Consider the following 12,021-nt stretch of genomic DNA (forward strand, 5'->3'; position numbering starts at 1 on the left):
TCACTATCACGAGAACAGCATGAGGGTAACCGCCTCCATGATTCAAATACCTCCCACCAGGTCCCTCCCATGACACATGGGGATTATGGGAACTACAATTAAAGATGAGATTTGAGGGAGGACACAGCCAAACTATATTGGGGGTGAACTGAATCTAAGGTTTGGGTAAAATTCTCATTGTACAAAAATGAGTAAATAGAAGTTCTCACACAGCTTGGGGCCTTACAAAAAGTTTGCCAGCTGGGTGTGGTGGCTCACGCCTGTAATCCCAGCACTTTGGGAGGCCAAGACGGGCAGATCATGAGGTCAGGACTTTGAGACCAGCCTGGCCAAGATGGCGAAACCTCATCTCTACTAAAAATACAAAAATTAGCCAGGCGTGGTGGCGGGTGCCTGTAATCCCAGCTACTAGGGGGCTGAGTCAGGAGAATTGCTTGAACCCAGGAGACAGAGTGGCAGTGAGCCGAGATCACACCATTGCACTTCAGCTGTGGAAGACAGAGCAAGACTCCGTCTTGGTGGGGGTGGGGGTGAATAAAAAGAGTTTGCATAATTAGGCCAAAAGAGCATTGTAGCCAAGAGCCATTAATATATTCACAGACATTTACTGAGCACCTCCCATGTGCCTGGCATTCTATATGCTCAGAATGGAGCAGTGGACAAAGGAGGCAAAAATCCCTGCCTTCATGGAACATGTATTCTATCAGAGAAAAAAAAAATTCTCAAGGAAAAAAGACAATTTTAGCATCTGCTCTGCTCTGTTCTCTCAAAAAATAAGCAAAGGATTTCATAGGTATGCCACTGGAGCTATATATCCCCAAGAAATGTCCACATATGCACAACAGGTAGGCATAAGGAAGTTCAATGAAATTGGAAAATTGCAAACAAGTATCACTAGAGAAAATACATAAATAAAGGTGGTTATTTTATAGTGCTCAAGCACAGCAGTGTAGTGTGCACCTCTGGGGCCAGACTCCTAGGTTTTAATCCAGCTGTACCACTCGTTGGCCTTAATTTCTTTATCTGTAACATGGGGGTTGGGGATTAATAACAGTACTTATAGCCCAGGTCTATTTGAGCATTACGTAAAAAATGTAAAGCCTCTAGAATAGTGGTTAGCACACAATAAGCACTTAATAAACGTTGGCTATATTTATTATTTTGCTGATAATGGAGTAGTACTATGTAGCAGTTAAAGAAAATGGACTAAGTCTATATATCAACATGAATAGATCTAAAAAATGTAATGCTCCTTCATTTTTTAATTCAACAAATATTTATTGAGTGTTTATATGTTCCACACAGTGTTCTAGGTACTTGGGAATCATCAGTGAACAAAACAAAGATCCTGCCCTTGTGGACCTTATGTGCCAGAGGTAGGGAAATGGATGTAACCTCTAAGGAAACCGTATGTTAATGTAGGTGTTGATAAGCGCGTTGAAAAAGGGAGAGAGAAGCATGGTAAAGGTGTCTGGGAGTGCCAGAGTTAAGGTGGGGGGTTGGCTGAATTTTAAGCCAACAAAACAAGTATGAGAAAATGTTCATGATTATGAGCTCTAGGTGGTGGGTATGCAGGTGTTTTATTATTTCTTTTGTCTTTCTCTATATTTACATTTTTTCTAAAAAATTCCTCTCTATGATATAAAAGATTAAAGCAAAACTCCTGATTAGGAGTCTGAAATATGAAGGAAGTTGATTAAGAAGCAGAAAATTAAAAAGGAGTTAAATGATATATAAAAGAATCTAAAGTATCAGAATTTTGAAGTGTATTAGAGATAAGCAGAGTCACAATGCAGAAAATCAAACAATAATGTAGAAGACAAATGTGAAAATCAATATAGCCAAAAATCACCAGAGCAAATACAACCAAAGCAACAAATAAAGATATCATAGAACATATTTGACTTGAAGACTCAGAAGTGATAAAAAAAAATAAATATCTAGATATATCCTGGAAAGACTGTTGCAAAAGCTGTTAGTTAACTTCCCTTTCTTCTTTAGCAAGCACACTTTGTTGGGTGTGGCAGTGTGCCCAACTATAAAACTAGTTTTCAAGGCCCCCTTGCCTCTTTGGCTGTGTGGAACATGGAGGTGCAGCCTGGCCCTGCAGTGGCCACTAGGAGGCCCTCTGAAGAATGGAAGCCTCATGCCAAAAAAAATGCTAGACTCCTGGGTCCATGTTGATCATGGAGTTGTGATACCAGCTCTGGATTCTACCTCTGGATTTTTACGTGCATGATATAGACACTTTAATTTTATTGAAGCCACCACTGTTGGAAATCCACTAACTGGGGTTTCTGTTCAATGCGTGTGAACCCATGTTGAACTGGAACTTACATTTAAAATATTAATGCCTGTGGGAAAAAGATTGTAGTTCAGTAATTCTCATCTAGTCTGTTGTCTTTCATACAAAGACAACAGCAAGGCTTTCTCAGATCCCCAAGAGCTCACAAAGTCTGTAACACCCATGTGCCCTGACTGAGTAGACCTGAGGTAAGGTTCTGGCAGCCCCACATGCAAATGGTAGAAACCCAAGCCAGTTTTTAAGATCTTGGAGCCCTGGTTTCTTTATTTGTAAACCAAGTAAAAGTAAAATGATTTACTTCATAAAATTAAGTTATAAAGGTTAAAGAGAGAGAATATATGCGAAGCTCTTTGTTCACTGCTTAGTACTCTTTTAAAAAAATAATAGAATTTATTGGAACAACCAATCTTAGCCAATCATGAGAGGAATCAAAGACAAGCAGAAAAGAAAAGAAAGCCACTGAACCCAACTAAAATTTGGACTTTTAGAGGTTATTATAAACAAAATTAAAAAGCAATTGCCGTACATAATAAAAAATTGACATTCAATAAGAAAGATAAACCTCCTAATAAGGAGGCTTTATTCACCAAAGGACGTGACAGTGCAGTTCACAAAAGAGTATCTCTAAATGATCAACACACACACAAGCTAATCTTGCTGATAATTAAAGAAGGAGCGCCGGGCGCTGTGGCTCAAGCCTGTAATCCCAGCACTTTGGGAGGCCGAGGCGGGCGGATCACGAGGTCAGGAGATGGAGACCACCCTGGCTAACACGGTGAAACCCCGTCTCTACTAAAAAACTAGCCGGGCGAGGTGGCGGGCGCCTGTAGTCCCAGCTACTCCGGAGGCTGAGGCAGGAGAATGGCAAACCCGGGAGGCGGAGCTTGCAGTGAGCTGAGATCCGGCCACTGCACTCCAGCCCGGGCGACAGAGCAAGACTCCGTCTCAAAAAAAAAAAAAAAAGAAGTAGGGACAAACGAAATGAGTAACCATAGACCATTGGTTAAACATTAAGTTATTGGTTAGGCATTACATTATGGCACATCCGTAGGAATAAGTATGCTGTATCATTTAAAATCATGTCACAGAATATTTTATAAGGTGGGAAATAATTTGCTATGGAAAAAAGCTTGGTTAGCCCAGGCACAGTGGTTCACGCCTGTAATCCCAGCACTTTGGGCAGCCTAGGCGGGCGGATCACCCGAGGTCAGGACTTCGAGACCAGCCTGGCCAACATGGTGAAACCTCATCACTACTAAAAATACAAAAATTAGCTGGGCATGGTGGCACATGCCTGTAATCCCAACTACTCAGGAGGCTGAGGCAGGAGAATTGCTTGAACCCAGGAGGTGGAGGCTGCAGTGAGCCGAGATCGCACCACTGCACTCCAGCCTGGGTGACAGAGCAAGACTCTGTCTTCAAAAAAAAAAAAAACCCGAAAGAGCTTGGTGAAAACTTGGTCTACTCTACATGATGTTCCTCTTCATGTAACAAGAGATAAAATAAAAAGAAATTATATATATATTTCCAGTCCTGGAAAGAAGACAAAAATGTTAATAATTATTTGTAGATAGGGGAATATAGGAACCCCCCTCCTTTTTTGCACTTTTTTTTGTTTTATGATCAGAGAAATAGATGTAAAGATTGCTGAGGGAAACAGAAAATTGGATCAGTACATGGGCTCACGGTTTTCTCCCGCGTATTATTTAATATTACAAAGGAAGCGAGGTTCCTTTCCAGTGGAGAGGTCTGGCTAACACCACCCTTTAGCCAAATGATGGAACTTAGCATTGAACTTAGCCTGGTGGGACAGACTGTCATTTTGTGCAATCAGAAGTACACAAACATCACCTTTGTACTTTGCTTCTAGAAAACATTTAATCTGGGTTTAATCACTACGAAACAACCACACAAACCCAGAATGCAGAACATTCTCATGCCAACTAGAGAAACGAAAAGAGCATGAGGACAGGTCTAGATTCAAAGATATTAACCAGACATAATAACCAAATGCAGTACTTGAAACTTATGAAAATATTCTTTAGACCATTGGAGAAATTTTAAAAATTTAAATTTAAAAACCTAACATTAGGCCAGGAGCGTGGCTCACGCCTGTAATCCCAGCACCTGGGGAGGCCGAGGCAGGTGGATCACCTGAGGTCAGGAGTTGGAGACCAGCCTGACCAACATGGCAAAACCCGGTCTCTACTAAAAATACAAAAAAATTGGCCGGGCATGGTGGTGTGTGCCTATAATTCCACCTTCTTGGGAGGCTGAGGCAAGAGAATTGCTTAAATCCGGGAGGTGGAGGTTGCAGTAAGCTGAGATTGTGCCACTGCACTCCAGCCTGGGGAACAGAGTGGGACTCCATCTCTGAATAAATACATAAATACATAAAAAAATAAAATAAAATAAAATAAACACTTAACATTAGCTCTTATGAATTAATCACTCTTTCAGGATGACAGGCCCGGGTTCATGCCATTCTCCTGCCTCAGCCTCCCGAGTAGCTGGGACTACAGGCGCCCGCCACCTCGCCCGGCTAATTTTTTTTATTTTTTAGTAGAAACGGGGTTTCACCGGGTTAGCCAGGATGGTCTCGATCTCCTGACCTCGTGATCCGCCCGCCTCGGCCTCCCAAAGTGCTGGGATTACAGGCTTGAGCCACCGCACCCGGCGGAATTGTTCCTATTCTTAAGAGATACTTGACAAAGAATTTAGGAATAAAGTATCACGATGTATGGAGCTTACCTTTTTTTTTGAGACAGTTGAGACAGAGTTTTGCTCTGTCACCCAGGCTGGAGCTGGCGTGTAGTGGCACGGTCTCAGCTCATTGCAATTTCTGCCTCCCAGATTCAAGTGATTCTCATGCCTCAGCCTCCCGAGTAGCTGGGATTAAAGGTGTGCGCCACCAGCCTGGCTAATGTTTGTATTTTTAGTAGGGATGGGATTTTGCCATGTTGGCCAAGCTAGTCTCAAACTCCTGACCTTAAGTGATCCGTCCGCCTTGGCCTCCCAAAGTGCTGGGATTACAAAGGTGAGCCACCACGCCCGGCCTGCAATTTACTTTCATATGGTTCTCCAAAAATATATATAGGAGAGACATAAAATAAGGCAAAATGTGAACATCTGGTGACCATAGATGAAGGGTAAGCAGTGTTCACTATACTGTTTTTCAACTCATTTCCAGAGATTTTTATATTTTCTAATTAAAAGGCTGTGGTGGGAGAAGTTCAGGTGGAAATCAAGAGGAGAGGGTAAACTATAGGATAAATGAGACTTAAGGGACATGGCAACCAAATACAATGTGTGGATCTTGTTTGGTCCCTGATGCACACAAACCAACTAGAGGAAAACATTGATGAGACAAGCAGGGCGACTGAACACTGATGGAGTGACTGATGGAATGAAATAGGAAAGACATGAGAGAAGACTGGCCACATGATACTAACTGGTCATGTGTATATGAGGATTGAGTATATTATGCCATCTAACTTTTGCAAGCTTGAAAATTTCCCTAGTAAAAAGCTGGGCGTCAAGTTAAAATTACATGCAATGTCTGACTTTCTCAGTGAGTGAGTGACTGGCTGAAGAGATATCTAAATATAGCTCTATGGTTCTCTATTATTTAAATAAAGAATTACACAAAAGAATAAGTTGTGAAATGAAGATTAGTCCCTGAGTTTCTCTCATAATAGTGATTTTAAATGAATTTCAGGGGGGTTTGTGGCAGGTGAAGGTTATATGGAATTAATTGCCTTTCTATTTTTTCCCTTTTATTTTCATTCTCTCAATTTCCCTAATGCATGAGGCTCCTGACCACCATAAAGATAGAACTGGGGCTTAACCCTCATCACTTCTGAAGCTGATGGAATGGTATTTATTGCTTCCACTTAAGTTTGAGAATCTCAAGATTGTCTATTTAATCAGTTCTTTATTTAGCTAGTAGAGTTTTTATTGTCCTGCCTATTCAACATACTACTATGGCTGCTAGTGCTAATTTAACATTTAGGTGAAGATAAAATGAGTTTTGAAGTCATTCAGGAAGATCACACAGGCCAAAAAAAACAAAAACAAAAAAACAAAAAATCCATGAGAGCCTTAAAGGTGGAAAAACACCCTTATTTTTGTCTGCCTGTTTGTTAGGAAGAGTATGGAGGCCACTGTCAGATGTGTCTCAGGAAATGATGAGATGGTGTTCTTGCCCCATAGTGATCCTGAACCATTTAGCTTTTACTCTAAGGTAAAATGTTGTAATTAAAAGGGCAGTAGTGTATGTGCTGTTTTTGTTTTCTAGAAGGAAATAGGATTCAAATAAGACAAACATGAAACAAACAGTGAATTGGATACTCATGCCTTAAAGTCTTTTTAAAGGAAATATTATAAAGTATTAACTTCCAATCAATAATATAAACCACAAAGAGGAAAACAAGAGCAGATAAGGGTATGTATATGAAAAGAAAAATTCAAGTCTGAAAATGTTCAAACAACAAAACAAAACTGATAAGTAGCAGACTTAATAGGAGAATAAATGAAACCAGGTGTAGAAGGGATATCAAATCTGGGACCAGAAAGAGAAAAAAAATCTTGGATTCAGTTACCATGGCTGCTTAACTGAGTATAGAGAGGATAAAGGAAACACATTATACACTATTACTTAATCTCTGAACACAACTTTCATTATTTAAATAATATTGATGAAAATCATTTTAAAACTCCAGTGTTCACAAATATAAAATATACATACCTGAAAATGCATCAGTGCTACCTTAGATGTTTTTCCTGTCTATAATTGTTTGCATCGGAGGTTAAGGTTTGGACTTTTCGATTTGCGTATCTTTAAAGTGGAATAACAAACATTCATATGGAAACTATGAGCATGGGTTCATCAAGTCTTTATACTTACCCCTCCCTTCGTGTCACTGGCTTTATCTGTACTAGATTTAAAGTGGCCACGTTTTCTTTGCTCTTCCTTCCATCAAGAAGTCTGCTTTCCTCGTCCTTCAATGTGGGCCAGCAAAGTGACTCGCTTTGACCAACAGAAGGTGCGGGAGCGCTGGCAAGCAGCTTCTTGTCGTGCTCTCTTGAGATACCGCGGTCTGTGAAGAGGCCTGGGTGCGGCTCTTTCGGGATGACAGGCCCTGCGGAGTGAGAGCCAGCACTACCACACGTGTGAAGGACCCTGTTTAGGGCACTGTGCCCAGCCCCACGTTGTCAGGTGACGCAGCTGCCGCAGGGACCCCAGGCAAGGCCCGCAGATCGGCCCACCTGAGCCCAGCCCAAACTGCCAACACAGAAGTTCATTCCCGCATCCACACAACAGGCTTCCCAGCGTCTGAGAACTATCACCTTATCCCTTTTATTATCTGTTCTGCCTGAAACACTCCGCCTGTCTTCGAGGATCTCTGCTCCTCCGACATGGTTTCTGGACCTTGTATGTACCTGGTCACTCTTCTCTGGACACCTTCAAGGTGGCCAAATTTCTCTTTAAATTGTGTGGCAGTCGGAATTGAAAACACTGTTGCAAAGATGATTTGCTTCTTTTAACCCTTAGAGTCTTTCTGCTCTTCCCTACAGCCTCTTCTCCCCTAACAAGCCCTAGGGCACTCGCTTCCTCCTCTCTTTCCTGCCGGTGTTCTCAGCCCCTCCCCTAAGAGGCAACAGTTTTCTCATCCCTCAGGGACTAAGTCAAACTTGCATCACTCCTTGGCATTCCTTTCCCCGGCTCCGGACCCTTTCTCTCAGCGCTTTGCTGGGCCAGCTTTTTCCTTTGTGCGCTGCGCTGGCTCCTTTGGCTGGGCCATGAATTCCTTGAAAGCAGCTACTTTCTGTACCTTAACGCTTCACCTGGCACTTGGCACATGTTAGGTGCTCAATAAATGTTTAATGAGTTGGATAATTAACTAATATTCTTTTGGTATTAAAGTATATTATCTACTGGCTGCATTTCCCCCACAAGGCTATCAAGGGAGACTGTCCGATTCCTGTTTAAACAAAGATAGTATGTCCACTGAATTTCCTTGTTTGCCACTGTTTAGTTCATTAAAAAAAATGCATTTGGTTTGGAATTACTTTTTCAGCGATCTAGGCTGCCTTCTTTTTAAATGCTATCAAGCTTCTGAAGAATTTTGACAGCTATTTAGTTACCATTTCTGGAATGTGTATTCACCCATTTTTGAAAATGGAAGCATTTTACTTTTGTCTTTCATCTCTCTCTTAATTCACTGCAGTACCTCAAGGGCTGCTTGACACGCGCTCTCCGATGTGTTTATTACCATGGCACAGAAACAGTCTGGGTTGGTCAATGTGGCCTCCTGGTTATTATAACACCACTTTACTTCTGTAAAGTGCCTTACTGGGTACAAAATGTTTTCTCATACTGGCCTCATTTCAGTCTGATTAGAAGCTCTGTGTAATAGGTAGGGATAATTATCTGTGTTTTACAGTTGAGAAAACAGAGGCTCCCAAGCCTGTCAGGGCACCTGAAGTGCTTACTCATCTGTGGCTCCAAGGCCTCATGTTTGTTCCATTCTTCCTGGATTAAAGATCATTCTGCTCCATGGAGAAGACCAACAACAAAAAAGACATTGAATAGCTTTGCTTTCTCTTTGCATTTCCTGTCCTTGTCATTCTCCAACGTTTTTTCCTCCGATTTTTAAATATCTTCTTCTGAGCATGGCCACGTGACCATATTTTCTGTCTGTTGGCTGGGTTTGTTTGTCCTCAGTTTTTACAGATGAGGAAATGAAGCTCAGAGACGTCTCCAGTTCCTCCAGAGCATGACATCCACCTTCTGCCAAAAGATAGTACGAGCGAGGATTTCAAGTGGAAACATCTTCTCTTTGAAGTTCTTTTGTGCAGCACTGCATAAGCATATTCATTTTGTTTTGGTTTTGCTTTAAAGGGGAGCTCCATGGTGGTGTTTCTTTTTGCTGTGCTATTTCCTACTTACGCTCAGAGTGGTGGAGGGTAGGAAGGTAGGGGACAGTGGCTCTGTCGCTTTCCTTCTCCCATTTTGCTTTTCTCCCATTTGGCTCAGGCCATCATTAAAATATAAATATGTTACCTAATAAAGTAGAGCACATGCATCACTTACCCACATTTAATACTAGAACTAGCTTCTCAGATGGGTCCTTACAGAGAACAGAGCTCCAAGGAAATGGGCCAGCTCAGAGTTTAGGGGGCCGAGGGAAGGGCTGCAACGTGGGGATCTGGCACCCATGAGCAGGTCTTGGGTGGGGGCACTGGTGCCTTGGAGAGAAATGGGCACTGGGATTGGTGCTCAGGAGGAAAGACAGTCACCAGGCCCCCAACTTAGCTTCAGTTTCTTCTTTTTTTTTTTTTGAGGCGGAGTCTCGCTCTGTCGCCCGCACTGGAGTGCAGTGGCCGGATCTCAGCTCACTGCAAGCTCCGCCTCCCGGGTTTACGCCATTCTCCTACCTCAGCCTCCCCAGTAGCTGGGACTACAGGCGCCCGCCACCTCGCCCGGCTAGTTTTTGTATTTTTAGTAGAGAGGGGGTTTCACCGTGTTAGCCAGGATGGTCTCGATCTCCTGAACTCGTGATCCGCCTGTCTCGGCCTCCCAAAGTGCTGGGATTACAGGCTTGAGCCACTGCGCCCGGCCTACTTCAGTTTCTTCTTGAGTCAGTCCTTGCTGCTGCAGAAGGCAGCGGCAGTGACTGTACCTTAGTTTCAAGGACCAGCAGCACACACTGCCGCCTCTCAGCCCTCTCCCACCTCCTGCTAAGGAGTAATGCCTTCTAGACATAATAAACATCTCTCTTTTAAAGCTGCATTTTAACAACTCCAAACCTGGTGGTCTCAATATTACAACTGCTAAATGTTAGAGATGGAAGGAAATTATTTCTACTGAGACTATACATAATATTGAAAACATCTCTCTCTCTAATTTCTCCACTTTCCAGACAATTGCAGCATGACTTTCCCAGGGCCCTGATTTTCAGCACGGATGATTTTTTCTTCAGGGAAGATGGTGCCTATGAGTTCAATCCTGACTTCCTGGAGGAAGCTCATGAATGGAACCAAAAAAGAGGTGACAAATGCCTTTCCAAACTCCTGGGAAACCCTGATGTGCACATAGATTGTAGCTGCTGCAGAATGAATAAATTTAATGGAAGGAGTTTAACCGAAAGTTCTGCCGTTTTTTTCCCCAAAACAGAACACCAGAGCGTAACCTCCTTAGATTCCAGAGAAAGAAAATTATTGATAGTGGGCTCTGAAATAGGTGGCACTGAAGTTGTGTGATGAGGAGATGAGGGCATCCTGTAATACAAATGACCAATAGAGATTACGCTTACCCTTCCCTCTGATTGTTGCATGTTGTTCACTGTTATGTAACATTGTGTTGCAGCAAGAAAAGCAATGAGGAATGGCATATCCCCCATTATTATTGATAATACCAACCTCCACGCCTGGGAAATGAAGCCCTATGCAGTCATGGTAGGAAGAAGTATCATTCTGAATTTTCAGTTATGGACATTTTGTGAGAAAGTTGAAGCATCTGTTCTTTCCTCTTTTTCTGATGTTCCATGATTTCATATTTGCTAACAGTAGTTCTCCCAGGGAGCAGGTAACGAGGTTTTATGTTGGTGTTTCTCTGCTGTTCAATGGCTGAAGTTTGCTGAGATGCTAATCTCACTTCAGGATACAATTTTAAAATAGTCCTTGGCAAATGGTCCTTGGTGTGAATTCTTGATAACTTTTCTGTCTTAATTACTTTCCTAAGGCGAGGCATACAGAGGAGCACCCACTGAAATGTGCAGAGCAATACGCAACTAGATGACGCTCCTAGTGGAGTTACAGGTCACAACAGGACCATTCTGCCTCTGGTGAGCCGGGGATTTCCACACTGTGTACTGTTGCTGCCTGGGAGTTCCAGGGCAACAGAATATTTTAGTTTAAAAACAGATTAGGGCCAGGCGTGGTGGCTCACGCCTGTAATCCCAGCACTTTGGGGGGCCGAGGCAGGCGGATCACTTGAGTCCAGGAGTTCAAGACCAGCCTGGCCAACATGGTGAAACCCCATCTCTACTAAAAATCCAAAAAAATAGCCGGGCGTGGTGACGGGCGCCTGTAATCCCAGTTACTTGGGAGGCTGAGGCAGGAGAATCGCTTGAACCTTGTAGGCAGAGGTTGCAGTGACCTGAGGTTGCGCCACTGCACTCCAGCCTGGGCAACAAGAGTGAAACTCCATCTCAAAAAAAAAAAAAATTAAAAATTAAAAAATAAAAACAGAATTAGGATTAACATTGTAATCTTATTGAGAAGACAGAATGCAAATATAAATATAAAACAGCTCAGCTCTCCATTGTCAGAATAGCAAAGAACAGCATGATGCCTGCATTATCCTTTAATTGTGAAGTCTATTTGGTCTTTTTTCATACATATTCCATCTCTTGTGATTATGTTTTCATTCCCTATTGGGTCTAGAAAGGAGGAAGCATCCAGAACCATACAAATGGGGCAGGAAGCACAGTGGAGTATCCTCCTTGCATCATGCAGAATCCCTACCTGGTTAATTGTGAAGTGAATAGGTCCAGACTGGGCTCACGATGTTAGGCTTCTTTTTACATCTGGGGCTAACTGGCATACCTACAGGTGTGCTTTTCTCTAACGATCATCATCAGTTCCACTTACGCCCAGATTGTGGGGCTTCGGTGAATGTAAGGAAGAATGAGCCGCACACTTGTGGTTAC

General features: G+C 42.6%; 1 protein-coding gene across 1 annotated transcript in view; it reads left to right on the plus strand.

The window, feature by feature from the left end:
- N4BP2L1 (NEDD4 binding protein 2 like 1) overlaps positions 1–12,021 on the plus strand; it is a 29,471-nt gene that overhangs the window by 12,586 nt on the left and 4,864 nt on the right. The window contains 5 exon segments of the mRNA XM_033235715.1: positions 639–711; positions 714–845; positions 1,306–1,376; positions 10,231–10,358; positions 10,677–10,765. Coding sequence (XP_033091606.1) covers positions 639–711; positions 714–845; positions 1,306–1,376; positions 10,231–10,358; positions 10,677–10,765 — 493 coding nt within the window.

This window comes from Trachypithecus francoisi, unplaced genomic scaffold (assembly GCF_009764315.1).
Source record: "Trachypithecus francoisi isolate TF-2019V2 unplaced genomic scaffold, Tfra_2.0 Contig01461, whole genome shotgun sequence".
NCBI classification, from domain to species: Eukaryota; Metazoa; Chordata; class Mammalia; order Primates; family Cercopithecidae; genus Trachypithecus; species Trachypithecus francoisi.